This window comes from Cygnus olor, chromosome 1, assembly GCF_009769625.2.
Source record: "Cygnus olor isolate bCygOlo1 chromosome 1, bCygOlo1.pri.v2, whole genome shotgun sequence".
In the NCBI taxonomy this organism is placed as follows: domain Eukaryota; kingdom Metazoa; phylum Chordata; class Aves; order Anseriformes; family Anatidae; genus Cygnus; species Cygnus olor.
This window is the reverse complement of record NC_049169.1, coordinates 35546406-35567276: the sequence shown is the minus strand read 5'-3', so window position 1 is coordinate 35567276 and position 20871 is coordinate 35546406. Positions and strand designations below refer to the sequence as shown.

The following is a 20871-nucleotide window of genomic DNA, read 5'->3' as shown; positions in this document are numbered from 1 at the left end:
AGCCAATAGATACAACAGAATCAAGATATCCCCTCTTCTTCCATTATTTTCAAAAGCTTCCTATGTAGAATTTCTCCCTTTTTTTCCCTCTTGGATATAAGTACTCTAATTGGCAGTAACAAATTCTTACCTTGGACAGTGCTTCATCGTGCACAACTGTATTTGTTGTTAAAAGTACAAGAACTGTCTGAAGCAATTTAAGTTCTTCAAGACTATTTTCCATCAGTTGCCAAAGCATATTAATAATGTTTCCTGCTGCAGCCTACAAGAAAAAGTATTTTGTGCCAATAATTAAGATGTTTATATACTATTTATATCATGTGTACACATGTAAGAATAGCACTCTTGTAACTGCGTATCATAACTCAATTTGCCTGCTTGTCTATACCGCAGAACTACTTTCAGAATATAAAGCTAAATTCATTGTTACAGTCTTCACAAAACATATATTTTTAATTGACAGCAGGAATCTCTTAATTTTTAGTCCAAAGTAAAATGGATACTTCATTGTCTATTTGGAAACATTAAAGAGACAGTACGAAGACGCTTTACCCTCAAAATTCATTCATATCAGAGAAATATCAGTATAATTTTATACTATGCAAGCAGAATCAAAGATATATTTCGTTATTATTTTCACCAACTTCCTACCACACTCTATATGCGGTACCATAATATATCAACAGACATTTAAAGTTGCAGGAAATGTACACCCATTTTATTTTATTTTTGAAAGTAATATGTAACAAACACAATATATAGCGTTATCACATTCAGCAACTTTTATGGATGTAATCTTAAGTATGATGTTTATCAAGGACCATTACACGTTCCGTTCCTGCACTATAAGAATACAAACTAAATAAGCTGTTTTGAACACTCATGAGTTCCTTCTAGAAATTAGTATTTTTCCCAATCACTCTTTTTTTTTTTCATGGTCAAAATGGTGGTTTTCTTTTAAATTACATTTTTTTTAACTCTATAAGAGCAATATAATTTGCAAACTATGTTCATTGTAATATAAACAGTCTCCTAAAAAAAAAAGTGTTCACCATCAATTTGGGGCCTGTGTTTCTCACATTGAAATATTTACGTATTTATATGAAGATTGATCTTACCTCTGAAACAACTTCATGGGACATGAGCCTTTGTATGGCTGCTAGACAAAGCTGAGTGATCTTTGGTTCCTTTGTTCCACAACCCATGAGAAAAGGCTGAACTACCTCTGAGCTGTTCTCTTTCAACGCTTATGAAAAGAGATACGGAAGCAGTCAATTTTTAACACTTTGAAGAATACAAAATTTGTTAATCATATCTATTAACAAAAAGCAATCTCCAGTCTTGGAAATTTGTGAGTTACTTTCGCACCACAGGGAAGAAAGACAACCGGCTGCCAAGGCTCACCTCCACAACTACCCTAATGCTCTAATTCCAAGCACCTTCTCTCTCCTTTCTCGACATTTCGCCTTTCTTTGAGCAACTTTTTCTTTCCAAATTGAAAATGTCCACTTAGAATCCATTTGGTTTTGTAAGGTTTGTAAGGTTCTGCCTACCCCAAAACTCTCTCTGTCCAATCTCCTTCTGTTAGCCTTTTCCTTCTGCTCTATGCCACCTCAGAACTAAATTCAGAAGCAACACAATGCATGGCACAAGAAGTACCAAGTTCTCAGAAGGAAGCGGAAGAACAAAATGCCATCCATAAAGCAGGAGGAGAAGGAGACTTGAACGTTTGTATCCTGGATACATACACCTTCAACCGGTGTTTTAGTGAGGAATGGCAGCTTCTTAAAATGAAGCATTTTCATGAGAAATGACGAGTTTCAGGATATTTTTTTTAAAGGAGAAAAAAATTTGCAATTAATGTAACATTCCACATATGTTGTTGTTCATTCATGAAAACTATTAGGAGTTCAGCTGCTCATTTCAGATGCTAAAAATTTCCTCACAGCTGAAAATTGATTGTGTTCTTACACTGAATGTCATCCAATGTGTTTTAGTCTGTTATAATAAACATACATTTATGAAAAAGACTAACACATTTTTAGAGCACAGATCTTACCACAAACAAAACATATATTCCCACATAAAAATGCAAGATGATCAAGTTCTTTTTTTTTTTTTTTGAACAATTTGAAGTTTGTCTCTCATGAAGGTTTTTTTATTAAGTATCACTACAATCGACTTGAAAAAAAATGACAAACATCAGGGTAAAAACTATAAAAACATATTTTAATCATACTTTAAACCGAAGTACTAGCACATGACTAACAAATTTCTTTGTAAACAATAGGCTAAAATAGATGCCTTTTTCTTTTTTTTTTTTTTAAACAATGTAGTAGCTCTCACAAGGTAATACTGACACATAGGCAGTCCATAGTCATGTCAGACTCTTCACGTCCAGCTGACAGAGGCTGACCTTGCACCAAATGCCTCACTGAAGACAATTAAAATGTGAGTATAAACATGAATGAAGACATGTAATTTCAGGCATCTGCCAGTGTCTAGTGCGAACAATAGGACTAAGCTGCCTTTAGAGCCCACGACACACAGCTGAGAGAGCTTATAAAGCTCACACTGGACTGCATACAAAAGCTTCCTTACTCATATAACTTTCCAACTTGCCACCAAGTCAGAAACTGACAGAAAGAAGAAAGCAAATTTTTTTTAAAAAGATACCAAAAATCTTTTATTGTTAATATAAGATTTTAAAATCATCATTTTAAAATCAAACTTGGTATTTTTCCTATAATCCACTAGAAGCAATTTCACAACAGGACCTATATAAGCACTTTTACTTTATAAAGCTGAAATTAATGTTTGGTCGATCTAGTTTGGTACCAACTGCTACAACAGTTTCAGTCTTAGAACATACAAAAATGTTCTTACATCTGTTTGTGCTTCCATTTTGCTATACCAAAATTACAAAAGAGTGTATTAAAAAAGACACCTACCATAACAAATCATGTCGAAAAAGAAATTTTGGGAAAGTAAGACTTACTACTTCATTCCATCAGAAAGATCATAATCATAATTTTTTAAAAAGAACATCTAAAGCAAAAAGCATGAATTACTTAAAAATAGCACATCTCAGAGCCACATGGAAATAATTTCTCACATTCGTCTGCCACGCTATAAATCGCAGGCTCACTTCTCTTTGGAATTACTCAAATCCTCATAAATAAACTATAAAGCACATGCAGACTGCCAAGAATGAAGACTGATACTGTTTGTTTTGTTTTGTTTCTCCTAAGAGAAGACAAGTTACATCAGTGACCTCAGAATTCCGTCAAGTTAAGCACATCACCAGACACAGCCTTAGTTCTCTACTGTCATTGTTCAGGTTTTTTGTTTGTTTTGTTTTTCATGAATGAAACAAATGCTAACTACATTCTAGTTTAAACCTTACAAATGAAAACTAATGACAAAAATTGACCAACTACCAGGTGTTCCCTCCGAAAGATAAATGACTGCCTATCCATGCCCCAAACCAATAATCTCTTGCATCTCTGCACTTTGAAATGAAGATTAAAAACTAACAAACAAACAAAAAAAAAACCTTCCATGAACACAAACTAGCTTTCTAAAATGTAAAGACCTTTACGTAGTAATATGCCAAAGAACGTTGCTACTTCCCAAATAGCTAACTAGAGATTTCTCTTGTTCATTTATAGATTTTGATGCATAGCTGACATTACCTGGCATAGCTTTCCCACTTATGTCAGCATTCATGACAGCAGGAAAAACAAAGAAAATAAACAAATAAAAACGAGGCATTAAAGTGAAATATTGAAGGGTGGGACTGCTACTTCAAGTAATCCTAGAAATTGCCTCCTTAACAATATCTGATTTACACACCTCAAAAGAAAGAAATAGTTTTACATCTATTTAATTTGGACCTTTAAAATAATTTATCTTCATAAGGATTTTGACTACAGCTAGGGTAGACACTCAAGCATACAGGGGTATTCAAATCTGGCCAAAGGCTTTACCAGCAACTGGTAAGAAGCCATCGATTTACATACTACTTAATACAGCTGAAGAAAGTCAAGGGATACTGTTTTAAGCACTTACAAAGCTGCAGCTCTCCTGTCCCTCAAGGCAATGGCACATCTCAAACTGAATGACCTTGTCTCAGATTAAGATGGATTTTTGCCTGCCAGGTACAAGTCTCCAAAGGCTAGACTCTCACAGTAAACACACAGATGGGGATCACACTGCAGGATGCTACACAGAGCTCTCAACAACAGCTGTGGTGAACGTAGACAATGAGTAAGATATGGAGAATTTGAAGCCTAATAATTTCATGTTATTTTTCTAAGTGGATAGTTACTTTTGTAGAACCACCACTGAAAATGGAGACCTTTCTCAGCATCAATATAGCTTGAGCATGATAGAGAAGTAGAATTTTTCAACATTACTGGATTTTTTTGCTAGGTGCCAACAAGCATCACTGATGTAGCACACACTAAAAGGCATTTAGGATTATAACACGTAACCAAGACTCATCTTTAATGTTTTGATATGTAACCCAAGTTTATTTTTCCCATTGTACTGCAAATAGTTACCTGCCAAAATATCAGTGTTCCGTGCAGCTATCGTTTTCACTTTTATTATTCCTGATTCAGCAGCCTGTAGGGGAAGGAAAATAAGTAGTTTAGATGCGATTTCACACATCAGTATCTGCAAAGAAATAAACATGTAAGATAAATAGAAATGTACAGTCTCAGAGAAAAAAATCTCTAGTGTTTTCAGCAAGCAGCGCTAATGTAGAATTTAAACTCCTTTCCAGAATTGTACAGAAAGGGGTATAATCTGTGGGGCAGATATTTTTAGAAGACACTGTTTTCATTCTATTATTTTCCAGTCTTAGGAATGCAGAGAAAACTCACTAACAAAAAAAAAAAAAGGCAAGTAGTCTTCATACAGTTTCAACCTGTCAAACATCTACCATGATACATTATAACCTGTCACATTCATCAGGTTGAAATGCTGAAGGAATTGTGAATATCAGTAATTGTATCAATGTTTAATACATAAGACTTAAGCAGTGAAATCCAATTAATAAATCAGATGTGGTACACTACACTCGAATTCTACCACTGTTCTTCAGATCAGGTAAGAGCATTTTTGGTTTGCAAGCTAACACTCTTACTAACGTTTTTGGAAGGAAACCCAACTTCCCATGCATTTTGTGTCCGGAATTCCCCATACAAATTAACCCCATGCAGCACCACGTCCAACTTCCACAAGCCTTCCTAACAATATTCAATTCTGGCCACCATGCCACACCGACAGCGCCCTGACCTCCCCACGAGCATTACCTGAAATCCCAGCTGGACACCTGGGTGGGAGGGATGCGCGTGGGAGCTGAGCACTGGTGCTGCACCGAAGGGCAGAGCAAGGAGGTCACATACCACTATAGGGTATCAGCAGCTCCCCGCTTAGCCTCCACGAACACCTTCCAGCATAAATCACTAAGTCCTGTTTCCTAATGCAGTCAAGTCAAACTGAAAATTTAACACTGATGCTTTCTTTCCCTTTCAAAATTAAGATTTCTGGCAAGTTTTATGTAAAAAATTCAAAATACACTGCAAATGGCTCCTGTCCATTTTTTGTAATTCCATTAATACATCTTAAACCTCCGGAAACAACTAAAGAAATTTCGATGAGCACACTGTGCACCAAAAATAAATGCAACCGTTTTTCCCAAATGACAGGACACGTGTTTCTGGAGAATATTTTTCGGTCAAATTTTAAAGCACTTGCACTTTCTAACTCAGCTTCATGTTTCTGTGTACTTTACACACTAAGCTTTTCCACTTTTCCTTGTGTTGTGGTTTAGTCCAGCTGGCAGCCAAACACCACACAGCCGTTCGCTCACCCTCCCCCCTCCCTCTCCGGGATGGGGGAGAGAAACGGGAAAATGAAGTCTGTGAGTTGAGATAAAGACAGTTTATTAAGACAGGGAAAAGAATAACAACAACAACAATAATAATAATAGTATTAATAGTAATAATGTGTACGAAACAAGTGATGCACAATGCAATTGCTCACCACCCGTTGACCGATGCCCAGCCTATCCCCGAGCAGCCGGCCCCCCCCTATATATTGTTCAGCATGACGTCAGGTGGTATGGAATACCCCTTTGGCCAGTTTGGGTCAGCTGTCCTGGGTCTGTCCCCTCCCAGCTTCTGCTGCATCCCTAGCCTGCTCGCTAGCAGGACAGAGAGAGGCTGAAAAGTCCTTGGCTTGGTGTAAGCACTGCTCTACAACAATTAAAACATCAGCATGTTATCAGCGCTCTTCTCATCCTAATCCAAAACATAGCACCCTGCCAGCTACTAGGAGGAAAATTAACTCTGTCCTAACTGAAACCAGGACACCTTGGATTTTACATCACTGTTCAGAGAAGCGTGCTATCACTGTATGAAACCAAGTAGAGAAGCAATCTGTGGCGGCAGAAATATGAAAGCAACCGTATGTAGTTCTACCAAGCAGTAACATTTCCCCTCCATTGAAACACTGTCCCAATAAAATTTCCCAGAAAGCCAGACTAAGATGACTGCGTAAATTCAAAATCAAGTATTTTCATTAAGATTTTGCATTTCTCAAATGAGCTAAATTTAAAAAATGGAACTCAAATTTCCACCATTTACTTCGTTTCCAAACATAAACATAGGAAGACTGTACGCAGGCCTACCACCGCTTCAATACACTTGTGAAATTCTGGGGAATTACATAAGCTTTGCTGAACAGTGTTTCTACTTTAAAAAACATACATATTTATAGAACAGTATCAACAGTGTCTGAAGTAACAGGCAACATGCTCAAATGAGCACAAAGCAAGATGCAAATAGATCTTCCACATAATGAAAATGAGGAATGCCAAAGACTACTCTCATTTATTTCAATTATGTTAACTTAATGTGTTGAAGTGTCTAAGTTTTAAATCAATCCCTGTCCTACTTCAGTTATAAATGTCAACTAATGGGGGGGGGAAATCTTGTCACAACAAATTGCTCCTGTTCATTAATATGACGGATTCGTCACAGTCCAACTTCAATTATTGTCAAACTAAGCCTCATCACATCTACTGGTAAGTGATTTATTTCTTGCCAGCATTGACAAATTCCCTCCGAATCAAACAATGAGCTTGCCACACGCATAACACCTGCACATACTCCAAACATAGCACAAAAAAAAGGAAAAAATTGATTTACAACAGAACATCTCCCATTTAGTTGTCTGTTACCTTTCACATAAAATAGCATAGATTTAAAAAAAAAAGATAAAACAAAACAACCAAAACAACAGCTCTCATAGCTTTTACTACCACTCTGAATATGACAGTTTTTCTCCAAAGTATATAGGAATTTCTGTTATTTTCTGGGTTATGCTTTGTTTTCCAGTTTCTATTTAGAATTCCAAATCAAATTGCTTACAGTTTAAAACTAACTACACTGCACACACCCTACTAAAAAAACAAACACTTTACTACATATGTAAAAAAATAACCACGTAACATCTACAAAAAAGGACTTTAGTTGAAAAATAAACAACAGAAAAAAATGAGACTATAAACTGTTATCTGGCTATGCTACACACATCAGTACAACAGTGTACTTGGATAGCCTCAGTTTAACTTGGCAAAAGAAAATAGGTATTAATAATAGGTACTATGTTTACAAATTTACTTCAATTTGAGCATTCCTGCAGCACTCTACGGGTGACTGCCCCATCAGAAAAGGATACCATAAAAAACACTAATCAGGGAGATGGCCAGCATCGACCTGTGCATTTACTGGTGTACATACAGTAATTTACTTTCGTGTAAATATAAGCCATGATTTTTTTAAGAAGTCACCGCTTTAAAAGTAACATAATCAGAGCTTCTGTTAGCACCACAGTTAACAGCAGTCTAATGAGCAAGTCAGTTACCTCTTTAAGAAGCAGCAAATGCATACATAATTCCCGTAACATAAAAAGCTCAAGTGTACCTGAAAACTTCAGTCAACTAGATTTCCAATTCTGCCACCCTAATAACTGAAATGGACTGAAATCAAATGCCCACTTGCCACTGTTAGGTTTTGTTTCGTGTTTTGGGTTTTGTTTCGTGTTTCTGGTGCAGTAACTGTAGCATTCAGTTTTGGCAGGAGAAATATCAATGAGGAGCAGAGATGGATTCTCAGTGATTGCCTATATTCAGATGAATCTCTTCTGCATACTTTGATTTGCTTTTAATCAAGCAGTCTATAATCTCACAGCAAAACCCATTGGGATCCTCTGGGCTCAAGCACTTGTCCCACCATCGCTCTGCTTCCTTGCAACTTGCCACATATTTGCTGGTTACCTGGAAATCACTAGTAATGGGATTAGAAGGAATGGCCTCAAGTTGCGCCAGGGGAGGTTTAGGTTGGAAATGAGGAGACATTTCTTCTCAGAAAGAGCAGTCAGGCACTGGGACGGGTTGCCCAGGGAAGTGGTGGAGTTACCGTCCCTGGGGGTGTTCAAGGAAAGGTTGGACCTGGTGCTTAGGGACATGGTTTAGTGGGTGACATTGGTGGTAGGGGGATGGTTGGACCAGATGATCTTGGAGGGCTTTTCCAACCTTTATGATTCCATGATTCTCTGAAATCAAACGAAAGCGGAGGATTTATCAACAAAAATCAAGAGTTTGAGTTTTTCAGATCCAGAACTCTTCCCCTTCTCATGAATTTCTCAGTCCTCAGTTCAAACACGCATGGTGTGAACCTTCCAGCTTTTTGGCAACATCAGCCCTTATACAGGGCCAGAAGCACCAAGCGGGCGGCACAGAGTTTGCTCCTGCTCCGGTGCCCAGCTACTGCCAGGCAAAGCTTTGACCCAGCCTCGGGCAGAACCAACATCTTCCAACAACCAGCAGCGTTCAAGTCCCAGATGTAAGCTTCTCCATGTAAATCACACATGTATGGAATATAAAGATCTATAACTCACTAATTAAACATTAGGACGATTAGGGTATGCAATTGAAATGGGAAATGAAATGGGAAGCCACCAGTCTCCACAGCCCGGTGACAGCAGCTCCTGCAGCGCACCAGTTTCTCAAATCCGTCTCTCAGGGACTGAAAGCTCTCAAACCTCACTGCTGTGGATCAGCCTTCGTTACCAAGAGATGCCAGTATAGCTACCACCACGATGATAATGTTACCTGGCAGCCCAAGAAAAGAGAGGCCATAAGGAATAACGGCACGCAGTGCGCCTGAATTCATAACTGCGTAATTGTTTAGGGTGGTGGTTCACTTCTCACAAACAAAACCACTGTCAAAGCCCTAGTGCAAAGTGGCAATGCATGTGGGCAGGGAAGCAAGGTGCCACCAGGCCAGCTGGGATGGGATCTGATGGCACTTCAGCTGCTCCACAGAGATCCCAACGCTCTTAATCTGGTGTAAGTGTGAACGAGCTACCCGTCCTGAGAAACAACTCCAGTTGACTACTTTTCCTAGGGGAAAGACAACAAGAAATTGTAATCCTGAATCTCTTTCTCATCAGCAGCCCTTTTCCCTTTGTCTTTAATGTTTCAGCAATCTTTAAAAGTTTTCAGAAAAGATTTTTAGGAGGGTTTATGAAGAGTCAACTTGCTGATCTTTGAAGAAACTGGCGTCTCACAATTAGAGCCAGAAGTCAGCACCTTCTTTATTTAAAACCAAAAATGATATTACCACGCAAACAGCCAGGCACGTACTAATTTCTACTAAAGACTGATTCAACTTTAAATATATATTTCACATGAGCTTCTGATTGGATAGTATTCTTACCAAAACACTATAAACCCCAACATTTCCACCACGAGTGCACTGAATAACTATCGAGGTTTCAATTATATGCTCAGAACAAACTGCTGTCTCCAGAGAGATCAATATTGCCATAAAATTTGCCACACAAGTTTTTGATTCCTCTCTTTTGAAAGGAAAAGCATTCAGTACTTTCAGGTAAGATGGCCTGTGTTGGCATTTACATCATACTGTTTGCAAACCTTTTACTAAGATTGGATGAGAATAATGTGTGTTATTATGGTCACTTTCACAGCCATTACGTGAAATAAAGAGAGCAATTTTTTCCTATCTGTCATTTTTTGCCTTTCTAACCGGAACACTAACCCTATAGCCAATAGCTTAGATAAGAGATTCTCCTGCCTGAAGTGCAGTTTCACATCAATGTTATTCCAGCTTGCTTTGCAAAAGCACATTCTGGACCATTACTGCACTGCTAAACTATTATTTGGAAAGGACACACACACAAAAAGCTCCACAATAAACCAACCCCATGAAAGCACTCGAGTGTACCACATCTGCGTGAAAATGCACTGTACCTTCCTTCCATGTTTTTATCCGCCTCCTCAGGAGTACAATCCCTGCTCAGACCCTTCCCTTTCATATACGTTTATTCCATCTGTGATTTAAACTGCTGAAGTTAGTCCTGGTCTGATGAAGATTCTCAAAAGGAATTATTATATTGGATGATTTAACATGCTTGGACTAGAGCTTGCTCACATTCTGCTGGTTTGGATCAAAGGTACAAGTAAAGCCTCTGGGAACGTAACACCACCCGCTGGAAAGGTGGGCACAATTTGGGAGTACGTGAGCTCAGTGCTTCAGTCAGCTCAACACAGGAGCCCACGTGCCCAAGGGCCAACGTCACTGGAAGGCCGCCCTCTACCAGGTCATGGTGACTGGGGAAGGTTTTTGGACTGGGGTGAGCTAAGCACCACACACATCTCAAAGGAGGCCAAGGAAGAGCATTCGGGCCAGTATCTTCCACATCAGTCCCTGGGAAGGTTATGAAACAAATCCTCCTGCAAGGCATTTCAAGGCACACACAGGACGAGGAGACTAGGAACAGCCAACGTGAATTTAGCATGAGCATAACCAACCCAAGTGCCTCTTAAAACGGGATGATGGGCTGTGTGGGTAATGGGAAAGCAGCACATACCCTATAGTGTGACTACAGCAAAGCCTTTGATGCAACCTCCTATAGTATTCTTATAGTCAGATCAGAAAGACAGTGAACAATAAAGCAAGTGGAAAGCTGGCTAAACGGCTGAGCTCGAAGGGTTATTACAGGTGCTATGAAATCCATCTGACAACTAGTTACTAGTGGTTGACTAAGGAGGGACAGTGGGGCTAATACCATTTAACGTCATTATTAGCAGCCTGGGTAATGGAATAGGGTCTGCAGACAGGTATCCACTGCCATATAGCGGAAGGTGGGTTTCTGTTCCGAGGAACCCAGCCAGGCTGGTAGGAACCTCATGAAATTCAACCTAGGCCAACGCAAATTCCTGCACTCGGGAGAACAGCCCCATACAGCCGTAGAGGCTAGGGGCTGACCAGCTAGACTGATTTTCCAGCTTTGCAAAAAATGACGCAGGGTCTTGGTATATAATGAAGTGGAACGTGAGCCAGCAGCAAGTCCTTGCCACAAAGGTGGCCAACTGCACGTTGGGCTGTATGAGCAAATGTATTCACCGGGTTGAGGGATGGAGTCTCCCCCTCGCTCCTGCTCTTGTGAGAGTGTTGCTGGAGTACAACGTGCAGCTTCAGGCTCCCCACACAGACACTGACACGATGGGGTGAGTCCAGTCAGGGTCTACCAAGATGGTCAGAGGGGTAGAGAACAGTATGTAAGGAGACGATGCGAGAGCCGCATTTGTTCAGCCTGAAGATGACAAAGTTAAGGGGAGAGCTTGTTAATCCCTACAACTACTAATGGGAGGCTGTAGAGAATGTGCACCTGCTGCAATCACTGCTCAGATGTGTTTATCACTGGATATATGTACAAGAAGTGAAAGAAAGCAGGTAAAACTAAAAACAATAATTATTTCAAACCACTTCTAATTCTGTAATTCTCACACAAGTTTCTCACTCTATAAATTGAAGACTGCATTTCAGTAAACCACTTTCACTATAACAAAACCTTCCATACAAAAGCAGCAGCAGCTAGTTTTTCAGCTTTAACTTTGGAATTTGTGATTTGTATCAATCATTAAATAGCCCTCATTAAACAAGAAATTATTATACTTTGCATTTTAAAGTTCATATCACCTTTATTTCACATTTAGAGACAAGAAATTGCAGCAGATGGTCAGTCCCTATTTATATACAAATTAGTTTCTTTAACTGTTCACACTTAACCTGGAAATAAAATTGTTCTGGTTTATTCTACACCATGATCTACCAACGCTCAATGAAGGAAATAATTAGTTTACATTTCCAGCCCCAAGAACAGGGACTACAGTTGAAGATATCAAACTAATTCATGTTAGACTTGACTCTGCGCAAAGATGGTGCCAGTCTCAATTACAGGAACACTAGGTGATTCTACTATACACTTTCTCCACCAATTCAAGATATGATATTGCAGATTTTTTTTTTAATTATTATTAACAAAAAATTTCAACTCCAGCTTCCGTGCAACTATATTAGTTGCCCTGATGTTAGAAGTAGCTATTTCACTTGACTGGAACCGTTACTCCTCTGATCCATTAATCTTCTGAAATTGTCAGCTTGCAGTATCAGCAGCCAATTCAGAATCCTGAAGGTTAATCATCAGGAATGCCAGGAGAGGTGCCAGTGTTATCTAAATTGCTTCAGTGCTGATACCTCTGGAGGTAACTCACTTGACATGAATGTAGAGGTAAAGATAATGCAATGCCAACATTTTGTATCAAGAGTTTTCATTTGACAATCGAAATACACCTCAGCTGGAAAGCCATCAAACATAAATCAATAGAACAAATCAGAACGAATAACACACAACAATCCATTACTGAACAGCAATGATGTAGACAGAGGGGAAAAAAACTTAACCAAGACGTGACACGGAAGAAATACAGCCAGTTAGCAACAAATTCTTAAGTTACACTTCTCTCTTGCACAGTAATATAGAATCAGGATTTACCCCCTATTTAGTTTTGTATTATAAGTATAAATTACAGTAATATTATACCTATATATAGTGTACAGACATCTTGACAGTGCCCACGTCAAGCATTCATGCATTTCTGAGAGACCCATGAAGTAGAACACAAATGACTACAAATCACTGGAACAGAGCACTTGAATTTTCATGATATACTTTTGTCACAACACTCATCAGCACATAAAAACCTGCTTCAGAGGTTTAGGAGTTTGAACTTGAAGTTCAAACTAATTCTGCCTTCAGCTTGTCACTCAGAACAGATTGCACTAGGAAACCTCTGAGGCATCACCACAAATACGAGATTCGATCAGCTAGTCACAGACTGCAGGCCCATGACAACGATGGCTCTTTGCCTGGCACCTGGTGAAAAGAAACAACATTTAACATTTTGGGCTCAGGCTGAGAGCTCAAGTCACCACGTATTTCCAATTTCTGCTAAAGGTTTCCTGTTTAGTCTTCAGGAAGCCACAGGATGTAGGCAGAGATGAAGGTGCACAAATTTAAGCACCTAGACTTCCACTGCACTGGAGATGGTTTAAGAAGAGGCTTCAAGAATTAAGAAGCACTCAGCTGGGACTAATTCAGCTGACCCCCTAGGAGGGGCTCTATACAGTCATTTAAGCTTAGACCTCCGTATCTGAGACAACTGCATGCAGACGGAAGGCCTGTGTTCTTCTGGACTAGCTGCTGGAAGCTAAACAAGAAACACTAATGTATCACGTGGCAAAGATACGTGAATGTGTTGGTGACAGACTAAAGCAATCCCCTGGCCATCCGCTCCATTGCCCGTATCTCCGTAACAGAGAGACCCTGTATGGTCGATGAAGGGAGCTTAGACACCCACAGCTAGGCGCCTGCTCTGAAGTCTACCTTGAAAAGTTTACAGACAGACTGAGGCACAGAAAATATTGCTCATGTATTCATTCATTAAATTGTAAGGTATTATATGATGGGGGAAATGGGTCTATAATCGTAGTGCCAGCCATTCTTGAAAACATGGTATTTCTTATCACAGATTAAAATGATGATACAAAACCTAGAATTTTCACAAATTGAAACTCAGAACACATTTGAATAGATGGCAGTCCCCTAGAAACATAGCGGTACATTTTTAAAAATTATGTTGAAAAAGTATTACTGCATATAGATCAATACTGAAAAAAAAAAAAATTGCAAAATTGATAGATCCCAAACGTGAAGCTAACCAAAGTGGCAACTGGTAAAGGTTAAGCATTATAGAGGAAACGTAGGAAATATCAGCACTCACCTGTTGCAAGTTATCAGCTCAGCTACTGGCTGGCAACCAAAGAATGCCACGGAAAAAACTTCCAGTCACATGCATGAGACATATGTTTGAGTGCAAGCTCCCAAATTTTGACAACGTGCATTTTACAGATCACTTGCTCTATTTCAAATGAACCTTCAAAATGTGAGATAAGTGAATACCCATTAAAGCAAACGAGTAAAAAAAAACTCTAGAGTGCTTGCATTTTTCCAAACTAATACTGTGAAGGCATGAAAATTAACCGACCCTGAAAGCTCACTATAGTTTAGGTTCCCTGTAGACTGTAACTTCAGAATTATTTAATTCATTTTAAAAGCAAAATAAAGCGCAAAACCCAAAAACTTCATTGCTACTGTAGGGAATGGTCTATGTACAAAGATGTGTTCTTTGCCTGGTCTGTTTGGCTCTTGCCTTTTTACTGCAAGACCAGCACGAACACAGAGCTCTCAGAAACCCGTCAACGTTAGCAATGCGCCGAGTGACTCAAATACCCACATCACAAGGCATTCCAGCATGCCGCTTTCTTCCTCAGCTTTCTCTGACTTGTGTCCTGCACTACATTCAACAAACTTTCTGAAATGTTGTTACCGTTACAGCACAAGTAAGTTTCACTGTTTGAACATTAGTTTTTATTTTAAACTGTTCCTGACAGTTGCGTTAGGAACCTGATTATCGCTTCAACCTTAAAACCTAATGAACAGTTCTGCATCTTTTTAACACACGTTTCCATTTTGCAATACACATGTGGTTTCATAGTTACCCAGTGACATCAGAGAGACTCCCTACCAAGGCAGGCTTCCAAACTAAGGTTTTGGTTTTAGCCCTAAGATGTGCTCATTATCAGCGCTTCATTCCAGAAGCGGACGGATTTAACCCAGCGAACGGAGCTGCCACGTGGATCTCGATGGACAGGAGTGGACGACAGGGAAGAACTGCATGAACTAAAGCCGTGTTCACAAGACACAACAGACAGCCCCTCAGAAAGGAAAAAAAAAAATCTCTTCGCTCAGCTAGCCCACATCACTTCTACTACAATTAAAGAATTTTAACAAAAGTTTGCTTTATTCAGAAGCTGCTCAAACCTTTTTAATTTCCACTCAAGTAACTTAATGTTGCTTGTCTGCAAGTACGTTTATTAATAAAAGAAGGAAAATAAGACTGCAAAATTGGATTCTGTTATTATTCCTAGACACGGCAGATCTATTTACAACACTGTCCCCAAAACATTTCACTATGCCAAAGGTGCATAAAACTCAATAAATAGTTAAACAAGAGCAATCCTGCTCCATCTCAAACAAAGGTCTGGAAGAGAGACAGCAGAGAAAGGATATCAAAAGCTACCTTTCAGGAGTCTCTAGAGGGCACTTCAACTGACCAAAGTATTCAAAGGTTAAAAAAAAAAGTGCTGCTGCTCTTCCAATAGCCACATAAGGCCGAGGGGACTTGAACATTATTCCTTTTCCAGACATACTGCTCCAAATCACTCCAGCAGCAAACACCCTAAAACACACAGCCCACTACACGACCACCAAACACAAAGCACGCTGTTGCCCCACCGGGCTGCCGGTCCCACTCTCCCCAGCCTGCCTGCTCCCTCCCTTTTCCTTCCCACCAAGACAAGCATCCCTGTAACTCTGCAGAGCTGGATCAGATTTGTTATTTATTTATTTAAAAAAAAAAAAAAAAAAGCTTGGTTCACTTTTAAACAAACAAGCCAACCCATGTCAACCTAGAGACTACAAGCCTATTTAGATGGTTGGACTGGATCTACCTAAATATCAAGGAGTTAGATATGGCTGAAACAAATCTGGGCTTCAGAGAGAGTAGAATTTTAATATGCTTAAATTTTCCCCCTTTCTGCTCACTTACTTCTGCTTAATAAAAATATTTCCTCCTCATATTTTTAAAGTTTCTCGCCCTGTGAAATCACTTACCTAACTCACACGCAACTTACTGATGAGTATTTTCATCCAGTGTACAAAAAAGTAGGTAACTTTTTCAGCACACTAAACTATTTTCTATCTCCTGATAAGCCAAAATTCTTACTCCAGATCACTGAGTTAAAAAGGCTTGTTTTACTCAAGATTTTTTTTTGTTTAAAATTCAGCCATGAAGTACATCACAGAACGGTTTGGGTTGGAAGGGACCGTAAAGCCCACCCAGCTCCACCCCCCTGCCATGGGCAGGGACACCTCCCACCAGACCAGGCTGCCCAAAGCCCCATCCAGCCTGGCCTTGAGCACCTCCAGGGACGGGGCATCCACAGCTTCTCTGGGCAGCCTGTGCCAGGGCCTCACCACCCTCACAGTAAAGAATTTCTTTCTTAAATCACTAAGGATGACAGCACAAACTCCAATAAGCCAGCTTCCCGCACACCCAGCAAAGGACACTGAAAGTTCAGTCACTAACAGGTTAAAACAGTCTGTCCAGCTCCACACGGGTACCACACACTTCAGTCCAGAGTCAGAAGCTAAGTGTTGCAATGCTCTAACACGGAGCAAAGCTTAGAGCCCAAAGTATTAAAAACAAGAGGATAATGGCTACACGATTCTGTTTTCTAGGAGAAATGTCAGATTACTTAAGATAACAGGAGCACAACTGATGCTGGTACTAAAGACTGCTTCAGCCTCTGTAATTTCAAACTCCAAGGTTACTGCTTAATTCACACTCGCCCTGACAGCTTCTATCACATCCCAGGCTGGTGTCTACTTTTACAACTGGGAAATGGAAATAAACTGTGAAAATAAGAATACTTTTTTTTTTTTTCCAGCAACGTCATTCCTTGTACATCTGCCAATATAAGCAGATTTGGCATACGACAGACATAACCAGCAAATCACTCTTTGGTCACTGTGTATAACTTTCATGCTTGCTGCACGTCTGTAGTCAGCGCTGATGTGAGGAAGTATCATGCAGGACTTCACGCACCTATCCAACAGAAGCAGATGAGAACACCTAGCGATGAACAGATGAGGGTGTGCAATCAAGTAGTAATCGCTATTTGCTGCAAACCTAGGAAACAGTAAGACTACTACATCAATTAGTCCCCAAATATCGCCAGCAACACAAATTTCAAACCAAGGGATTCTTGCTGGAGCTCCCATTTTACAATGTACCAAGTGACATCGCCTGGGAAAACCAACTGATGTGCTCGTGGGCATGATTTGTCACGCGGAGCAAAGATGAGGTGTGGATTCCATTCATGTGGAATAATAATGGACTTCATTATTCCATTATTTCTTAATTAAAAACGATATGCTAACTAGAAGGAAAGAAGTTTTCCTCATAATTGTGTCATGAGTTTTACACTGAGAGGGGAAAAAAAATTATAAATTCAAGGTTTCTTGATGGATTATCACAGTGTCAGCATCAACCTTAGAAGCTACTGTTAGGTGATCAGACTTACAACTACATGATTTCTGCATAAATACGACTTACAAAAAAACCCCACAACTTCACAGTCTCAGAAGTAATTGAAAAATATGAGATCAAACCGCTGAAAACAGTGAAGAGTTCATGTTCCATTGCCAACAAGGTTTAAGACCTTACTTCAGTCTTCTAACAGAGGATAAGGTCTCAATGCTACAGACTTCAATAGCTGTCCCCTTTCTGCTGGCATGCCCCAAAATCCCATAAAGCTCCTCAGCTGTGTCATCTACCTGCCTGTTCAAAGAAACACTTTATAGTGTTTTGGTCTCTTTGTACCTAATAAATATGGCATTAGTTCTTAATAACATATGCATTAGAAGCACCATGAAAAAGTGAAACCTAAAGCCCTACTGAATTAAAGGGACACTATTTTTCTGATCATACCACCTTCTAAGTTCTTACAGTATGGATCAAAAAAAGGATTTGTTCAAATAAATCATTTGAGCAACAAGTAGATTTGAGAACTACACTACTAGTTTTATCAGCAGCAAAACTGTCAGCTAAATTCACTTTGCAGAATTTTAACAATATAAATAAATAAATGACGTAGACATCCATGATTTCAGAAAGGGGTGACAGCAACAAATAGCTGTGAACAAAGTTTTAGATTACCTCAGATACTGAAAGGACTATTAGAAGCAGTCTACCTGCATGAGGTAGCTATCAAATGTAACTAGCAACCACAGCAGAGCTCAAACCTATTGAAAAACTCCTAGCCCAAAATTAAGTTATGACAGTAGGACTTCACAGTGTTACACAGAAGCATACATATTAGCTGCAAGGTAAGCTCATAAACTACACTGCAGGTGCTGGTTGTGAGAACAGTCTAATTACATTGAAAGTATAAGCCGAGATTGTAAGTAGTAGAAATTTACTTTAAAAAGCCTATGTTTAAATGCAGTTCAAAAAGCTGGCGCTGTTCCAAATCAGCTGGAAGAGCATGCCATTCCTCTGATGGCTCTAGCCAAATCTAATCACGAGTAGAACAAATGCATGTAATTAAAATACCTGTCCAGCAGTTGCTATTTGAGAGGAAAGAAGGATACTTGCTCCCTTAGAGGCGGGGGGAGGCTTCCAGAAGCGAGGAAGTCGGAGCATTTCCTGCAACTGCTGCCGCCGTCCTCCTGCAGGAACTGCTGCTCACCCAGACCTCCCGCAGGAGGCCAAGACTCCCAGCGGCACAAACTCCCCCTCTCTGCAAACACCTTTCCGCACTATTATGTAAAGGAAACCTACCCGAACTCCAGGCAACTCAACAACTTCATTCAAAACACTTCATTAACAAAGTAAGCAAATCAAATTTTCCGTCGAGATGTAAACAAGAACACAAAAGTCATACTTGCACAAGAATTTTAAGTGTGCTAAACTCAAACCAGGAACTGCACATGCAGTGGCGATTCTAACCCACAGCACAACAAATATAATGAAGAAATATCAAAAACAGTAACTTAAGAATTATCTTGCCCATCCCCTTCATAGATCTTGAAGACAGTAAACATCATCACAGCGGGGAAACTTGTTCAGAGACTCAACAACTCATTTGGAGTCGCACAGTAACACACAGGAGACCATGGAAGAGGCACCCCAACCTGCCCCCAAAACACACACAGATCTCTGTCCAACTGACTGCCACATTTCTTGGCTTTGTATGACAACACACTATTCCTCAAATCATACTGGCAATCCCCTGCGACCTACAACCATAAGTATCATGCTCTGCTACAGCGCGTATGCCTCCGAGCCTTTCCCAGCGAGCACGGTCACTTAGTTTCAATTAATCTTTTCAAGCACGTAATACTTTATGGGACATTAAATACGCTATCACTTAATTGGAGCGAACGTCAGATTACAGACGTAATTACTTTCTTCCAAACTGGCAGAGGTTTTTTCGTGTTTTCCCAGTTACCCTTCTGCTTCTGGGGTATAAGCCCGGTAAATATGTTAGTGTTTTTCCTTCAAAAATATTTTCCAAACCGACAAGTGACCAACTACTGACTGGGAAGAAGCTGAACTGACTGCATGAAGAGGGAACCACGCGGTTAAGACGTATACATAAAACGAGGGGAAAATAGACTTCTTCTCTCTGTTTTCAAGTAACCCTCTTCTTTAAGACCATTGAACTCAGGATGCTCGCGGAGCAAACCGAGACCTGAGGCAGCGAGCCGACACGAGCAGCGATTTTGACAGCGGGAGGAACAAGCGAGCTAAGCCCGGGCTTCGCGGGCTGCAGGCGGCAGCAGGGGGCACCCCCAGGCCCCCCGGCCCGCCTCCCCCCGGAGATAACACCTTCCCCGGGGACCCCTCCCGCATCAAGCCGCCTGCCCCCGGCCGGAGGATGCGAGGCCGCCAGCCCCAAACTTTACCCCCCGGGCTCCGCCGGGAGGGCTCCGGGGGCCGCCGCCGCGATCGCACCCCTCGCCCGGAGCCGTCTCCCCCCCTGCCCCCGGCCTGGAAGCGATCGCCCGCGGGCGCCAGAGCGGGCCCGGCCGCTCCTCACCTCCTTGACGGGGGGGAATTTTTTGCGGCACTCGAGGCTCAGGCCCCGCAGGTCCCCCTGCATGTTTTCCAGCAGCTTCTTCACGGCTTCGGGGCTGCTGGTCCCCGACATGGCGGCGCCAGGGCCGGGCGCTGCTGCTGCTGCTGACGGGGACGGGGCAGCGCCTGCAGTTCCGCGGCCCCGGCCGACACGTCCGCGCCCGACACCGGAACCTGCAGCCGTGGCCCCTTCCCTTCCCTCCTCCCTCTTTCCTTCCTCCTCCTCCTCCTCCTCCGAGCCACCGCCTCCCCGCTCCCACAATGCCGGGCGCCGGCAGCGGAGCGCGTCAGTCGGGGGGCGGGGAGAGCAGCGGGCTGCGGCCTCCTCCCGGCTGGGAGTTAGGGAATTACGAAGTGTTTTGGTTCAAACACAGTCCCCCGAAAAGACACGCAAAAAGATGTTCAGCCGCCAACCGTCGGTTTTCGTAATGCTCCCCGTGTAACCTCAGCCACCGCAAAGGCTTGGCTGCCGCGCAGGATGGGGCTGGCTTGGAGCTGCTCTCTGAGGGGACCGTCCTGGCGGTTAAATTTCACAAAATGTCCTTCTTGAAAGAGCGATTTCTCCGTATTCTGGTAGCTGTATGTCTTCAGCCTCAAAGGCTGTCTGCCTGTAATGCAGGGCGATTCTCTTGTAATTCCCTAACTCCAGGGAACTAAAAACTTGA

At 41.1% G+C, this 20871-nt stretch overlaps 1 protein-coding gene across 1 annotated transcript in view; it reads right to left on the bottom strand.

Moving 5' to 3' along the window:
• MON2 (MON2 homolog, regulator of endosome-to-Golgi trafficking) overlaps positions 1-20464 on the bottom strand; it is an 86455-nt gene extending 65991 nt beyond the window's left edge. Inside the window, 4 exon segments of the mRNA XM_040552175.1 lie at positions 131-262; positions 1119-1246; positions 4566-4629; positions 20169-20464. Coding sequence (XP_040408109.1) covers positions 131-262; positions 1119-1246; positions 4566-4629; positions 20169-20279 — 435 coding nt within the window. The 5' untranslated portion in view covers positions 20280-20464.
• Positions 20465-20871: the final 407 nt, after the last annotated feature.